This window comes from Telmatherina bonti (genome assembly GCF_933228915.1).
Source record: "Telmatherina bonti genome assembly, chromosome: 8".
NCBI lineage: Eukaryota > Metazoa > Chordata > Actinopteri > Atheriniformes > Telmatherinidae > Telmatherina > Telmatherina bonti.
Window position 1 is genome coordinate 15,210,417 of NC_136626.1, and position 16,242 is coordinate 15,226,658.

The 16,242-nt window shown below is 39.4% G+C and overlaps 1 protein-coding gene across 1 annotated transcript in view; it reads right to left on the minus strand.

Moving 5' to 3' along the window:
* Positions 1–1,064: 1,064 nt before the first annotated feature.
* Positions 1,065–16,242, minus strand: part of lrp8 (low density lipoprotein receptor-related protein 8, apolipoprotein e receptor) — a gene marked incomplete at both ends in the record, with an annotated part of 154,989 nt that continues 139,811 nt past the window's right edge. Inside the window, 5 exons of the mRNA XM_079245435.1 lie at positions 1,065–1,366; positions 3,737–3,805; positions 7,606–7,995; positions 9,318–9,470; positions 13,080–13,221. Coding sequence (XP_079101561.1) covers positions 1,065–1,366; positions 3,737–3,805; positions 7,606–7,995; positions 9,318–9,470; positions 13,080–13,221 — 1,056 coding nt within the window. The remainder of the gene's footprint in view (positions 1,367–3,736; positions 3,806–7,605; positions 7,996–9,317; positions 9,471–13,079; positions 13,222–16,242) is intronic.

Sequence of the window (16,242 nt, forward strand, 5' to 3'; positions counted from 1 at the left end):
ACCCAGAATTCTTTGCCCCCCCCCACCCCACACATACACACACACACCCTCTATGGAGCATCACAAAGAAATCTGTGTTACCATGCCAACCGATCAAAGCACAAGGTTCCCATCCCCCTCAAATAATCCTGTTTGGCTGCCCTTCCCAGCTTCCTCTATAAGACCCTCAAATAAAAGAAAATAAATAAAATAAATAATAAATACGTCCCCGATCATGCACTCCCTCTGAATCTAAGTGCATTTTAAAGCATATCACAGCTGGCACGGTCTCCAAATGCAGCTTCTTGTGATTCTCAAAATGGCATCTGTATCAGAGGGAAATCAACAGGGTAGTCGGCGAGCTGCGATTCACGGCGACAGCAACTGCATTACATGTTGGAAAATCTGACAAATTAGATTTTGGTTTGTCCTTTGCCCTGATTTGTGCTCCCTCGTTATATTTGGTGTACCTCTTAAACTAAAATGATTAAAAGAAAAAAGAAAACCTTGCAGAAAGGTCCAGTCTTGTGCTCTGCTGCCCTTAAAAGTCAGCTTTCAAAGTGCCTGCGAAGCCGATTCTCTTCTCCTTGAAAGACCCTCCAAACTTCAATCATTTTTGCACTAGTAAGTGGTAATTACTTCCTCTGACCTTTTGGTATCACTTTGATCAACAAAACTAATAAAGATTTCTCCCTGACAGGCATGCTACTTTGTGGCACAAGCTTAGTTTTCAGGTGACAACGTTTTTAAATGAGACCTTTTGCATCAGGTACCTCTGTGAAGAAAAGAAGAGATGCTTTGATAAAAAAAAGGAGGCAACAACCTGAAACACTAACACAACATTCACATAAATGGGATGGCAGGCATCTCTTGTTCATAAATGTTTGGTTGAATGTGGACACTGACTGTGAATGAAATGTAAACAGGAGTGAAGGGTGATTGGTGCTCTTAGCAATTACTGCAAATATGATATGTGCCCGTGTGGGAGTGTGCACGTGCGAGCCTGTTCCTTCTTTCCACCAGGCTGACCTCGTACATCATCCTATCTCCAAATATATTCCAAACTCATCCATTTCCTCCTCCTTTTATTTGCCACTGGAGAGCATTGGTGCCCCTGAGTACCAGTGAGAGTTGCTGTCTGTGATGCCACCCCCCAGGGGAAGCGCAATGAAGGGCTGACTGTGGCTGCCACTCACTGCTGGGTAGACGTGGCCGATGGACTCGCTGTGACGCCCGATGTGGATTTCATCGTCGTCGTCCTCGGTGGTTTTGCGGTAAACGGGGTTGTCGAAGTTCATGCTCTTGGTGTTCCTGCGTCGCCAGTTGCGCCAAACCAGGTACCCACCAGTGCAGAGTAATCCGATGACCACTGTGGCAAGGATAGGGACTGCATGTGTTTAACACACACACAACAACAACACACGGCGGGAGCGTTAACACAGCCCAGGGGACACGGAGCGGCGCTTAAAGCACTTACACACACATTCATACAAAAACATCTTGCAGACTTTCTTTCATCAGTTGAAGACTTATTGTTTTCTGTCACTGACTGTCGACGTTGACTGTTTATGATGGATAAGAAGGAGCAAAACAAGTTTAATTGTTCTGCCGCAAAATTCATGAAGCAAACGAAAAGAAAAAGACATATTCCCCATATTTTGTTTTTTTTTTATAACCAGTTCATTTGTAGCCACAAAAATCATTTTTAAAATAAATATCAGTAAAAAAAAACAAAAAAACAATAAGCCTTCATATTGTGCATAATCTCTTATTGCACTGCATTCGATTTCACTCCCACATAATGATCAACACCACAAATATACATGAATACACATGCTCAATTTTTAACAATAAACACATGCATTCACCTTGATATATACATACAAACCCCAGACAAACACACAATACATAACCACTCAAAGACTGAACCATAATTGCGTAATATCCAGGACCTACAGCCAACAATTTGGCTCTTGTTTTTTAATAAAAGCCTATCAAGGTTGTCTAACTGTCATCAGCATATTATCCCCGCGCTTCTTTTAGGCTGTGATTTATAATTTTGGACTTGTTTTGCATGAAAAATGAAACACTATCTGCCAACAGCCTGGCTGTGGTGTTGCTGGATGGGGTTATGGAGAAAGGGAGAAAAAGCGCTGGAGGACTTGAGATAGCCATAGTCTCTCTTCCATCATTAACATAACATTAATGCCTCAGTGCCCTGCAGAAGCAGGGTTTGTGCAAAGTGCATGTATGAGTGTGAATATGTGGAGTGCACATGTGGGGAGACCAACAGCCAAATCAGCAGTGTGTCAAGGAGGGGAGATAAAGCAAGTGTGTGTGTGGCTATGTGTGTGCGCTTGCATCCACAGATGTGTTTTCATCTCTTCAAGAAGCCCCATCCAATTGCATTTTTATTGTAAAGGCTCTTGATGTCCCAGCATGACTGCGCTGGAAACCCCGGATCTGTCTTTGTTCTTTCATGGTGGAAAAAAAAATCCACTTTTGTCTCATATAGAATATTTCTCTATAATAAGAGAGCAGCCTAACAGTTTGACTTTGGCTAAATACTCATAATCAGCATTAGGCTGCTTCCCCTTGTGGACTTGTGGGTGGTGCTTTGCTGGATGTGAGCAGAAAACTGTGGTGCACGAATCCAGCCCTTGTGGACCTCCAACAATAAATAATGTTTCAAAGCTGCCAAAAAATGCAAAATGGGGGGATTTGTGGCAGCAATGAATGGCAGAAGGACAGAATAAAGGATGAGGTTGAAAGGGTTAACAATCCCGAGAGTTGTTTTTAATGGGCTGATATCTCAACTGTGGAGATTAAAGGAGGAGGGGGGGCTTTGCAATAGTTCAGAGCTCCCATGATTTATAAAACTATTTAATATTAAGGATGAAAAAGATCTCAATTAGCAGCATGTGCTGAAGCTAAAAGGTCATTTGCACATTCTGCTGAATTTGCAGTTCAGTTCAGCATTACAGTCTGAAATATTTCCATAAAATGTGATTTTCATTTTTATCAAAGCTAATAGAAAAGATTAACTTTATTAAGATTGTTTGACTGAAGGAAATATGTCTACAATATGTCGTGTGTGACAAGTGGTGGTTCTATGGAGTGTTTTTTTTTTTTTAAATAAAAAGACCTTATAATTTAGCTGTTCCTTGCAAAAGTCACAATTTTCTTTCCCTAATATTCCACTCTGTGAGATAAATAGGTCAGAGCACTGGATTAATTGAAGTACCAGCAACCTTTATGATCACAGCCTGAACGTGAACTTAATGTTATAACATCTGGTCAAGTGTGATGACAAAACATGAATTAAATTTCCCATTTGCTCAGATCACAAATAATTAAAACATAATGTGCACAGGACAGTAGAGTGGCAACTCCCTGAGGGACAAGTTCTCCCCATAATGGCTCTTTTCATCTGGAAGGATGTCATTAGATAAAATCACAACTCAGTATATTTTCTGAATGGTTAAAATATTGTTTAGTACTGAAACCTTAAATCTGAGCCTGCCACATGCTGAATGCTTCATGTTAAAGATTTAGTTAAGAAGATAGGAGAATATAAGCACTGAAAGTATTTAACACATGAATGCAAATACATAAACTCAACGCATAAGGCCGGACACAGAAATAGCACACAAACATACACACACATGCAGAACTTCAGAGATGGAGGAGCGAGGAGGGAGAAGCAGGCAGGCAAAAAGCAAAAAAACAACACAGTGGGACGGTTAAGGATACTCACCGATTGGGATGACTATCCCCAACACCGCTACGGTGATGTTGTTACCTATGAGATAGTGATCACTCGCAGCTGAGATGAACCGACAAGAGAGAAACAAACAAAACAAATCAAACTAAGCAAGTAGTTTTGCTCCACACCACCCCCTCCCCCCACATGCCCTGAGAGGGAGAAATGGAAGTATGTTGAACAGAAGGGCATCATGCCGGAAAAGCTGATTTGCATAATATAAAGATGGAGAATCCATCTGCAGAATTTTTTTTTCTTTCTGTTTTTTTAACAGCATGTGTAAATGAAATGTGGATTAATCGTCCCAGGAGGCCATAAAAATGCAATGCAATGCTTTGTAACACGAGAGGATACAAATGCAACGCCAGAGAGATATGCATCAGAATTTTTATGAATATAATTCAAAAAACACAAATTTGGATTTAGGAAGCAACAAGCGATTCACATCGGGCATAACTCATGTTGCGAGAGTGGTTGACCTTCAGCACCATCATCCCATATCTTAAGTCATTCTTTTTCTGCCTCATCTTTTCCCTTGATGCAAAGCAGCATCCATTTATTCCAGACAACCTTTGAATCTCAACTCCCCTTGAACTCTCACCCCGACAGCTCAGTGTGGAACTTTGGCATTAACTCTGCTCCCAGCCCCGCTGTTAGCAGCAGGCTAGTTACTGGCCAGAGTGTGATCAGATGGCTCAAATGAAGTCTACAGAGAAAGATTAACAGAAGCGTTCGCAGTGCTGGCTCTGCATACTGATCGGCTCATACCAGAAAAAGATCGTGAAGTTCTATGCATAGCAAAAAGGCACAGATGGCATGTGATGAATAAGATGCACAATATTTCTCAGAAATGCAATCATATATGACAGAAACCCCACACAGACTACAATGCATTGGAGAAGGAAGCATATGAGAGGTTGTGACTTCAGACTGAGCAGCAAACTGCAAATTCTGAGTCAGCAGAAGTGATTTAGTCTTTCTCCTAAAGTATGAGTGACACCAAACGGGTTCAAATCTTATTAAAGAAACTGTTCTGAAAGAGGCAGTCCGTAGAGAGCGAAGGAAGAGAGTCTCAGTTTCATTAAGACTATTATTGCAGGAGGGAATTTAATTTCAAGAAGTTTCAACGATTTCATACCTCTGCACAAACCATTCACATTTAGATACATTAATATTTGTCTTATACCTAAACAGCACTAAACAACAACAACAGCTGTAAAATAACACACTGCGTATTGATACTTGAGATGAACACTTTCATTAAAGGTGGAGTATGTAAGATTTTTGATACTTTCAAAATAAACAAATAAAATAACTACAAACATAATTAGAAAATGTAGGTTCCAGTTTGTCCATATTTGATGCGTTATTAAATTACAAGTTTAATTAATGACAAATGACAAAAAACACTTTTTTTTTTTTTTTACTGGTAGGCAAACATTTAAGAAGGGTCTTTGTCATTAAATAAACTTGTAATTTAATAACATCAAATATGGAGAGACTGGAACCTACATGTTTAAAAAAAACTATCTAATTGTGATTGTAGTTTTTTTTTTTAGTTAATTTGTTTTGAAAATATTGAAAATCTTACATACTCCACCTTTAAGTGAATCTAATTTTTAGTAGAGGCTGAAAAGAGATGTGTAAACTAAACACAAACATTCATGTGAATATGTATATAAACTGTTTAACGTTCATGTTTTGTTAATTTTGTATGACCAGATAAATGTTAAGGTGAAAGTAGCTGAGGGATTTGTCAAAAGAAAGGCTAAAAATTTGATGGAAATAATGTAAAGAGTATAGATGCTTTGTAACTTTAGGCACTTGCTGCTGCTGTTTATCCTTCACCCGTCTTCACAGAAACTCCCATTTCTTCCTTGTCCCACCACCAAACCCACCGCCGCACTTGTATAACAGCTGACGCCGACAAACTTGACAGTGTGCATTGAGTTGAAAATTATAACACATGGCCCGTGGGTTTGAAGACACGTCTTGTTCATGCCCCATTTTACCTTGTATGCCTGCTCCACCTCTCATCTGTAGAATTTGTGGCACACTGAGGAAGCTGACAACTTCAGACACCGGAGGAGACGTGCACTTGCTTCTGAATCACCCAGAAAAACCCAGAATCCAGTGCAGCAGGAATTCTTTTAGAATTCCCAGCAAATGACTTTCACTCTCGCCTCGTTTCCATCCCATATTGTCTTTTTGAAAACTCATTTCCGCTTGTTGCGTATATTATTTCCTTCACTGTATACTTTCATTTAACAGTCCTTAGTTGAACTTCACAGTGTCTTACCTTCCATTCGTCCACAATCCTGTCACCTGGCCATCTGTAATTTAAATCCTGCTAACCTGGTCTCTTAATACATATAGAAAGTTTCTGATGAGAAAGAATTACTGTATAATTAAATTATTTAATGTATACACACAATCCAGCAGCATGCCATTATAAAATAATAAAGTGTGCAAAATAAATGAAACCACCCTTCATTCTGCTCTAAATATCACACCAAAAAAAAAAAAAAAAAAGAAGAAGAAAATCTTTGTAATGGGTAAATACCACCTGATTTTAACAATCACATGTGATACATTAGACCATATTGTTATCTAGCAAAAACTACGACCAAAGCCTCAAGTTGAAAATTACATGGCTAATGAATAGTCAGGTGCTGCTAATCATATGCATTTGAGTAAGTAAGTAAGTAGGATCCCCGCTCGAAAAGCAGACGTTCTCACAGCTTGCTGGTCTGAAAACATTCTGGTGTGAGTTAACACACCGTTGAGGAGGACAGACATCTGTATGATCATAGACAAGCAATTGTTGCTGCCCATTAATCTTAGAAGCATCACAAGGCCATTACCAAGCAATCTGGAGTCCATCATTCTGGGGTGAGAAAAATTATTCACAACTGCAGCACACTCAACTTCTCAATCATCCCAGAGGAAGACGTCGGAGCAGGTTCAGCCCAACGCCGACTGTGCTATGCATAGTGATACTGTACAGACCCTAGGGGTTACATCTCAGACTCCAGGGGCCTCAAATAGGCAGTACACCTTGCTATTAATCTAAGCATGTGCAACAAAAAAAAATGTGCAGAAAACAGTACAGAATAGAAAAGACGACGCTTACAATAGAGAAGCTGTTTGAACGGGTGACTGCAGTTTGACAGTTAGCAAAATCTCACGCTGTTGTAATAAAAACACATTGTATGATGTGCACAGCGGACTGTCAAGTTTGCTTCACGGCTCCACTGACTTTGTCTATTTTCTTATACATTTTAAGTCTCGTCGTTGCTTTGTAAACCGGCGATGGTGTTGCTTTAGTCAGCTGTCGTCAGGACTGTATTAATGTTTTTCATGAGCTCCGGAAAAAGCTTGATTGGCATGAGAGTGAAACATGTGGCCAGCTTTAGAATGAATTCAGAAGGTGAGAGAAAGAGAAGGACAGAGAGAGCTAGAAAGGGAAAGAGGAAGAGAGCGACGGGCTGTCAGACAGTCAGGATGAGCGATGAGCGGGGGATGTGGAGAAGGAAGCGGTTTGTCGTTTGCGAAATCTGACACCTTCCGCTGGACGTTGGTCAAGAGGGATAAAGAGTAAGAAGATTGAGAGATTCACTAGTGCTTGTGTGTGTGTGTGTGTTCACGTGTGAGAAAAAGAAGAGAGAAAGGGGTTGTACAGTAGATAGACAGAAGGAGAATTGAAGGGGAAGAAACAGCAGAGCAGAGAAGGAAGCTGATGTTAAGTATTAGTTTTCAGCTCCCTGCTGCGTTTAATAGCAGTTGGTCGCTGGGGATTACAAGCACTTCACGTTCACTTCACACACACTTATACGAACCACCCCGCAGACCATGATACATACCTCTGTGAGAGAGGTTGGCATTAGCTTCTCTTTGGATGCTGTTGGGGGCCATTGGGCCTGGTAGAGATGATGTGGATGTAGATGTAGATGTCTGGCTGGTGCTGCTGAGACTTGCCGTCTCCGTGCTTGTGGCGGCGGTGGTCCGAGGGTGCTCCGTACTCCTGGAGCTTCTGGAGGTCTGAGAAAGCGCTGGTGTCGTATGCCGCCTTGTCGTGTGCCTTGGCGTGGTAACAGCCGAGGTAACGGCTCCTGTGGTAGTCGTGGTAGCAGCGGTGCTAGTTGTCGTCGTGCTTGTTGTAGTAGTTGTGGTGGGAGTTGTAGTGGTGGTGGAGGTTCTTGTGATGGTGGTGGAGGTAGTGGGAGCAGCTGTTGTGGTTGTTCTGAGACGGACTGCACAAAAAAAAAAAAAAAAAAAAAAGGACAAAAATCACAAACGCTTATCTTTTTTAAGTTTTTAGTTGGATTTTAAATGCAAATAAGATGAAAGTCTGACCATTTTCTTTCATTCCAGCATTGCATCTATCAAAATGTCTCCCGCAGATATAATTGTGCTCTCAGATACACCAAATTACTATGCAAGAAAATTTATCTTATGAAATACGGTCCTTCTGGGCTGCTCTGGCATTCACAAAAATAAAGCAAGCAATGGGCAACAGAGAAGTGATGAAATTTTTATTCCATCGCATAATAAGTGTGAGCTCAGCAGAAACATTTGTATTACATTTGGAAATCCAGAGGCTGCAACCGCAATGTGTGTGCGTGCTCAATGCCCACATTCCCTCTCTCTGAGGGACTCTGAATGGTGGCCCACATACATCATCATCATCATCATCGCTTTCTCCCTTTTCTCTGTGTCAGCTCCTTTTTGCCTCACCTGCACCAACCCGATGTGTGAGAACAGATTGAGTCTATTAGGGATAACAACTTTACAAATACTGCGACTCTATCGAGGCAGCGGACTGTGTTGAGCTCTGGAATAAGGTCAGCCAAATAATCGAGGTGTATTGGGGACGCAGGCAGAATTCCTGACCCACTTCTTCAGATGCGTACAGACAACAAAGGTTTCATATTCACATTCTTTGAATCCAATGCAATGACATGTGCGTGTTACACTGCCACATGCTGGATTTATATGAAGTCTGAAGGATTCAGGAGGCGATATGAAAAGATATTAATGTAGCAACTCTGATGTATTCGCCACAAGCAAAAACTTATTGGCATATTCTCTTTTGTGTGCAATATATTTAGGGTCTTCTCCACACATTTTAATGACAATTTCAACACATTCAAGAGGTCTTAAAAATTCTTTTTGTTTCAGAATGATGTTGTGAACATCAGTGGATAAAAATGCTTGGTGTGGATGGAGGTGATGGCAAGACAATACCCCCAAAATATTCCTATTTTCTTCAAGTTTTAACAGCGTTGTACTCCCTGCAACTATTCATGTACAGTACCAGAGTGGAAACCCTCTAAATACTGAACCATGAAGAGCTGCATATTTATTCATAGATGATGCATAAATAATTGATGACGATGTGGAACGCGTTCACAGAGCGAATCTCTTATTCAGCTTAATATCTGAATGACTTGGCAGTCGATCGTGTTATTGAGATTATAGTAGGGTTTCATGTAACATTAACCAGTAGGTTTCCTTTTAGCAGGCGTGCTTCTGAATGTTTTTTTGTTACACTGATGCAGTGTAAACGACATACCTACTGCACAGCGCCTCATGTCCGGTCCAAGCTCCATGCCATCAGGACATGCACAGGTGTACTTGGGGGAGTGGTCTGTGATCTGAGGGGCCTTCAGACAAAGGTACTCGCAGCCACCATTGGGTAAAGTGCCCATATTACAGGTGTCAGGACCTTGAGAAGCACAAGAACAAATACAGGGATGATGAATAAGAAAATAACTTTTAGCTATTTTAGTTATTTTATTTTCACTTTCAAAACATTTAAAATATATAACAAATTCCAAAAGTTTCCATTGAACATTTCCTGGCATCATTGTGTAGAAAATACATCCAAATATGATCATCAGTTTTGGAATTTCAAAATATTTGGTGGATTCCCCATATAACTGAAGCAAATGGAAGTCCCGTGTCAATGCCAGAGTGATGAGCACAGAGTTAGGCAGAACATGCACTCTTGACTTAAACATGTAAAAGAAAAGAAAAGAAAAGCAAACACTGAACGAGAAACTGATTTCAGAAACACTAAGTCAGAAAAATGGGGATTATAATTTTAAAGAAGGGACTTCTGCAGAAGACTTATACAGTAATTAATCAGCACCAATATTCTGTTTTGTGTTTCATACCATGAAACAGCCTGGGATCTATTGTAATCATATTTCATGGTCTATTTTCAAGCATTTTTAGAGATGCTTCTAATAATGCAGACATTACAAACAGATAAATTATTTAGTCCCTTAACCCAGGATGCAGATTCATGGCAGATATTGCTGCTCATGCTTTGCAGGGAAGAGTCAGAATTAGGTCAGGTTGCTGTCAAATCTGCCCTCTGATGTGCTAAAGCAGCATATTCTTCAAGTCATCAGAACAGCTGTCAGTTACAACATCCAGGAACATATTAATAAGGAGGGAATACATTTATAATTCACATACAGTATTTCTGCATACTCTATGTGGCGAGCAGTTTGCCAGTGACAAACTCAATGCTTCAACCATTCCTTATAAATTTTCCATGTTAATGAGAAATATCACTCCCCTCCTTTAAGCAACACTTTCAGGTTCTGTAACTTACAAAACATTTAACAAAAGAGAATTTAAAGAGGAATAACATGAAGATAGATAAACAAGAATATCAATATGAGCAAATTGATATTCTAGTTATTGCTTCAGTCTTTTTACTCCTCTGCACTGCCTCTCTTTGGTAAAAGGAAACAAAAACTAAAATTAAAAGCCAAGTTTCTAAGCAAAATAGAACAGAATGAAATAATAAATAGATTAATAATAAAAAATGACCTAATAAAGACAGAGTAAGATGTCAGCTTCTTTGGGTGAATTTAGAGAAATTGAAAGATGCCAAGCAAACTGTCTGAGATGTTTTTCACAATGTGAATGTGAGCAATAAGAAGGAAGAAAGACTTTCTGGGTCACTGTTAATGTACTGTATGTTTATGCATTTAAAAAAAACATGAAAATGTGCAGACTTTTTGCCTTAAGAGTTGTATGTCTCTACCAGCGACTCGGATTGCAGAACACTGGACTAGAGGAATATCGTTGCAGTGGCCCTGGATTTATATTTTGTTTTTCTGTCTCTTATGAGATGTCCACTAACATGTCTAATTTAAACCAAAAAAAAAAAAAAAAAAAATCAGTAAAATCAAAATATTGAAGGTGAAAATAAACATTTCATATCATTTTATATGATCTTGAATTTGTTAAGTCTTGATTAAAATTTGAGGGAATTTGAAGAATTAAATTTATGGCCATCCATCCATCCATCTCCTTGTTGTTTATCTAGCGTCAGGTTGCAGGGGCAGCAGAAGCTAGACATCTCTCTTCTTGGCCACTTAACTTATCTGAGGAAATGCAGAGGCATTCCCAAGTCAGCTAGGAGATGCAATCCCTTTAGCGCATCTTGGGTTTTCACTGGGGCCCAGAACACCTCACCAAGAAGGGGTCCAGGAGGCATCTATCCAGATATCTTAACCACTGCATCTGGCTCCTTTTAATGTGAAGGAACAGCGTCTTTACTCTAAACCCATCCAGGATTCTCACTAAATTTCTAAAGGATAATCCAACCACCTGCTGAGGAAACTAATTTTGGCCCCTTGTGTTCCCCATCTTGTTCTTTGTCACTACTCCTAGCTAGTGACCATAGTGTGGGGAGGAACATACTGTATATCTTCTGATAAATTTAGTGTGTCGCCTTTTGGGTCAGCTTCTTCTTCACTGTAACAGACCGATGCAGACCACTTCATCGATCCTGTTTCATCCATCTCTCAATCATGAGCAAAACTGCAAGGCACTTGAACTCTTCCACATGGAGAATAACCTCATTCCAGATCCATGAAGGACACGCCACCATTTTTTGGCTAAGCAGGTGCTGATTTTCATTCCAACAGATTCATTCATTGCCTCTGAAGTGACAGACTGGGTGGTGGTCCCACTCTTCAAAAAGGAGGATTGGAGTGTGTGCTCCAACTATAGAGGGATCACACACCTCAGCCTCTCTGGTAAAGTCTATTCAGGGGTTCCTAGAGAGCTGGTTGAATCTTGTATGAGGGGAAGCAGCATGGTTTTTATCCTTGTCGTGGAACAGGGAACTAGCTCCTCGTCCTCTTTGGGGTTTTGGAGAGGGCATGGGAGTCCACCCAACCGGTCTACATGTGCTTCGTGCAACCACAGAATGTGTTTGACTGGGTCCCACATGCAGTCCTGTGAGTGCTCTGGGAGTATGGCGTACCAGATCCCCTTGTATGAGCTGTCTAGTCCCTGTAGAACTGGTGCCAGAGCTTGGTCCTCATTGCCAACATTGAGCCGGCTTTGTTTCCAATCAAGGTTGGAGTTCTTTTTCACAAATTCTGTTCATAACTTGTGTGAAAAAGAATAGCAGCCAAGGTGTGGAGGGGATCCGGTTTGGTGGCCTTATGATATATTCCCTGCTTCTAGATGATGTGGTTCTATTGGCTTCATCAGGCATTGATTTCCAAGTCTTGCTGGAGTGGTTCGCAGTCAAACATGAAGCAGTTGGGAACTTTATGTCATTTAAGAAAAATGACATTCATTAGAATGAGACAGATAACTGAGTAGCTAAATGGTTCAGCTGGGTCATGCCATGCCATTGTTGGCATTTTGGAGGAAACACATTTAATTCTGTGAAATCTTTTTGAGAAGCATCTTATATTTATTAATGAGGGAATGCAATTAGCTCCAAACTGGCAAGCGGGCTGGTTGGAGCACAAAGGGGGAGAGAAAACAAAGCATGAAAACACAGACAAGCAAACAAATTGCTGGCTCAGATTGCCAAACACACTACATTCCACAGTGCAGCAGCATTAACTAGCACCCGCACACACCTTGAGAATGTATCCATCCCTGGGAAAATAATGAACGCATCATTTGACTTTCCCAATACAATCATCAATCTAATCACACGTGTCTCAGGTAATCTGTTTTTTTTTATTTTTTTTATTTATAAAGACAGTTTTCCTATTGGTTCTTCTCTTTTATGTGCTGAATTTTTTAAACATCCAAATAAATTCTTATAGTTTGACCAAAATAGATGAAGTACACTGATCAATGCTGACAAACACTGAAAAATAACACAAACAAAAGTTTTTTCTTTTTTTTTTTTTAAAAACAAATATTGGTTCCTCACCTGATGTAATATATGCTGTGGGTGTTTTACCAATAAAATCAATTAACTGAATTATGATTAAATAAAGACATTTAAAAAGGCTATTTTCTATAAGCTTTGCCAAGAGCCTTTGCAATTGCTGTTTCTTACCTTTAGGCTGCCTCTGTTCATGAAACACCACTAAGTCCAGGGGGTTGTTAAGGTCCTGTGCAACCTTTGCCACATCTTGTCCTGTCAGTCGGTTTACACTATATATCGCTTCATCCTCCAAGTCTGTCCAATATATGTAATCCTGTGTTAAAATGAGACAGAACAGTCAACATAGAGTGAGATTACTATCAGACAGTTAGGGATATTTGTTCTCTTGATCTACAAATCACAAAACTCTTATTGGGATTATATTTGATATCATATTCTCCTGTGTACACACAGAAAATAGAAAGGAACTACTGCAGACCAGTACTACTCAGACTAAGATCATCTGTGTGCATAACATTGTTCTCCAGTAAGTAACCAGTCATACTTATTAAAAATGTTCAGATCACAAGTCCCAAAATGTTATCAGCTGACAGTTGTGTGGGTGCAGAGATAAAATGCAACTCCTCAGTGTGTAGAGCACAGTCAACATGACTCATCATGGGGTTTTCATAGAAAATAGATTTCAAGCAAACAGCTCTCTATGGACATGGATCATGAATGAAGAGCAAAAGCTTTTGACTTAGTTAGCTCACCACTCCAGCTGTGGTTGTGAAAAGAGAAACATAATATAATAAATGTTAAACTCTATTAATCAGTTATGATAATATCACTGTGACAATAACAATGCTATTAAAAACTGTTTATGCGCCCTTCACCCTAATAAAAACTCAGTTTTTATGAAGGTGCTTTACATCACTGAAAATGGATCCAGTATCTGCACGTTGAGGTCAATAAATCACTAATATGCTACTGAATCAATTTCCCCCCACTAATCATGAAGCAAGTTAGTTCAGGCAGACAACTTGAGCTGCTTTGCTGCTTTCCATGTGATCTGCCTCAAACATTCATGCTACAAATCTAACATGCCCCTCCATTCTGGGTGTTCTGTTCAAGCTGAGCACTTCTTCCTTACTGTTTGCCTCATGCTTGCTGTCACTATCACTGCTGCTCCTGCTGCGACCATGGCACTAAATATAAAGTTTGTTTTGAACCTCTTTGCCACTCCACAAACCACCTGTATGACCCTGGTAAATAAGAAAATATCCAGCATTCATTCCAAAGTTGTTGTTTTTTTTTTAATGATTAATAAATATGTATGTATAAGAAGCAATGGGATCTGAGCCTAATTACAATTCTAAATAGTGCTTTTATTTACCAGCCTGCGAGTTGTCTAACTAAAAATGTAATTGTTAAAATATCCAGTGAACACAACTAGGAATATATTTAAATACAATTTAAAAATTTTGTAGTAATTTTGTTTGTTTGTTTGCTTTTTAAATGTTAAATAATTATTTGTCAGTCAAAAAGCATCAATTTAAATTTAAGTTTATAATTAAGTTTTTTTTCTGAATATTATGAACAGTAATAGTCGAAAGAAAGTCTGCAGCAAAATCCTGTAATGGTATTTTGTTGGTGTTGTTTATAGCAAAGATGTGGCTCAGATATGAGTTTATTGCTGCATGACTAAAATACTGCACTAATGCAAAAAGTGAAGTCTTAGTCTCTGCTCCTCAGATTCTAAATGTAGAAATATTAAAGTTTTAGTGACTGTGCTGCTGTGTAAGGTGGAATTAGCACTCTGGTTTCTTCTAACAGTCTAAAGACACACATGCTGAGTTGCTCTCAGGCTCATTAATGCCAAGTGTGTTCATGTGTTTCTTGGTTCAAGCTGTACCCACATTTTTTCCATTCAGTGTAAGCAGGGATACGTCGTAAAGCCTGCAACCCTCCAGAGATACAGCCAAAGATAAAAGTAATGTACAAGACAGAACAATTACAGTTTAGAGCAGGGGTGGGCAACTCCAGTCCTCGAGTGCCACAGTCCTGCAAATGTAAGGAGTTTCCCTGCTGCAACACACCTGGCACACATCAGACCTGAGTAGCAGACTGGTGCAGAGCTTGACATCAAACTGCACAAGTCTGCTAATTAACCATTGATTTAAATCAGATGTGTTGCAGCAGGGAAACTCCTAACATTTGCAGGACTGTGGCACTCGAGCACCGGAGTTGCCTACCCTTGGTTTAGATCCTTATGGCCTGAGTTAACTTAGATCTTTCAAGTTTTCTTTTCTTTTTATTTTATAATTGCAGGCATCTGAGAAATGATTTGATTTCCAGTGTGTCTAAAGAAGAAAAGTAAGTTCCATAAGGTAAAAACCAAAATAGAATCACAAGTTTTAATTTTTATGAGGAATACCTCTTATCTTCTAAAAAGCTGAGCAGAGTGTAGTTAATAAATGTTGATGCTATGATGCTGGTCAAAGCAAGATGGAAAAAAAAAAACATTGTAAAGGAATATTTTAAGCCCTGCTCCATTCACTGTGACAAATGTCAACAGAACATACATATTTATTTGTTGAAACAACAGGTTAACATGCCTAAAGAACCTTCAGAAACCCATTTCAACAGTATTAAATAGCACCACGAAAAAACAAAGTACAGCAAAAAGGTACCCTTTGACCACTACCTTGTTCAGGTCCCCTTATTTTCTGATATTTCACATTCAAGGGATCCAAGGAGGATTCTTCTACAACCTTTAAAATGGTTTGGGGCAATCAATTCTCCAGTATTTTTGATGGTCTTTCAAAGTTTTTCTTCAGGCATTTGCTGTTTCTTCACTCATTTCCAGTCCAGTACCATTACCCGACAATTTCAAGAACTTGTTTTTCCATTTGTTTGCTTAGTCACTTAACACTGATGCCCCATGAATCATTCTAGCATAAAAAAAAAATCCGACTCTTTGAAAGAAGCAGAGCTTAGGATAAAAACATGTTTTAAGTAAAGAAATAAAGTGTGCCTTCAGGTTTTTTGTACTGGTTTGGTAGCTATCCTGATTCTGATGTATATTAAACAAATTCTAAGAGACAAAAGACAACTGGCATCTTCTTAAAATATTGTAGATTCTAAAACACACATTTTACTTTTTAATTTCTGTTTCTTTATACCATTTATCACCTCCTTGTAATTTTCTTCAGTAGTACTGGATGAAAGGATACACAGTACAAGTGGTCATGGCACTTGGTTTCCACAGCAACAAGCCCGTTCCGTGTATGAGGGAACACATCAATTAAGGAAAAAAAAAGCAGGGAAAAAAAAAAACTGAGATTGTAGGATC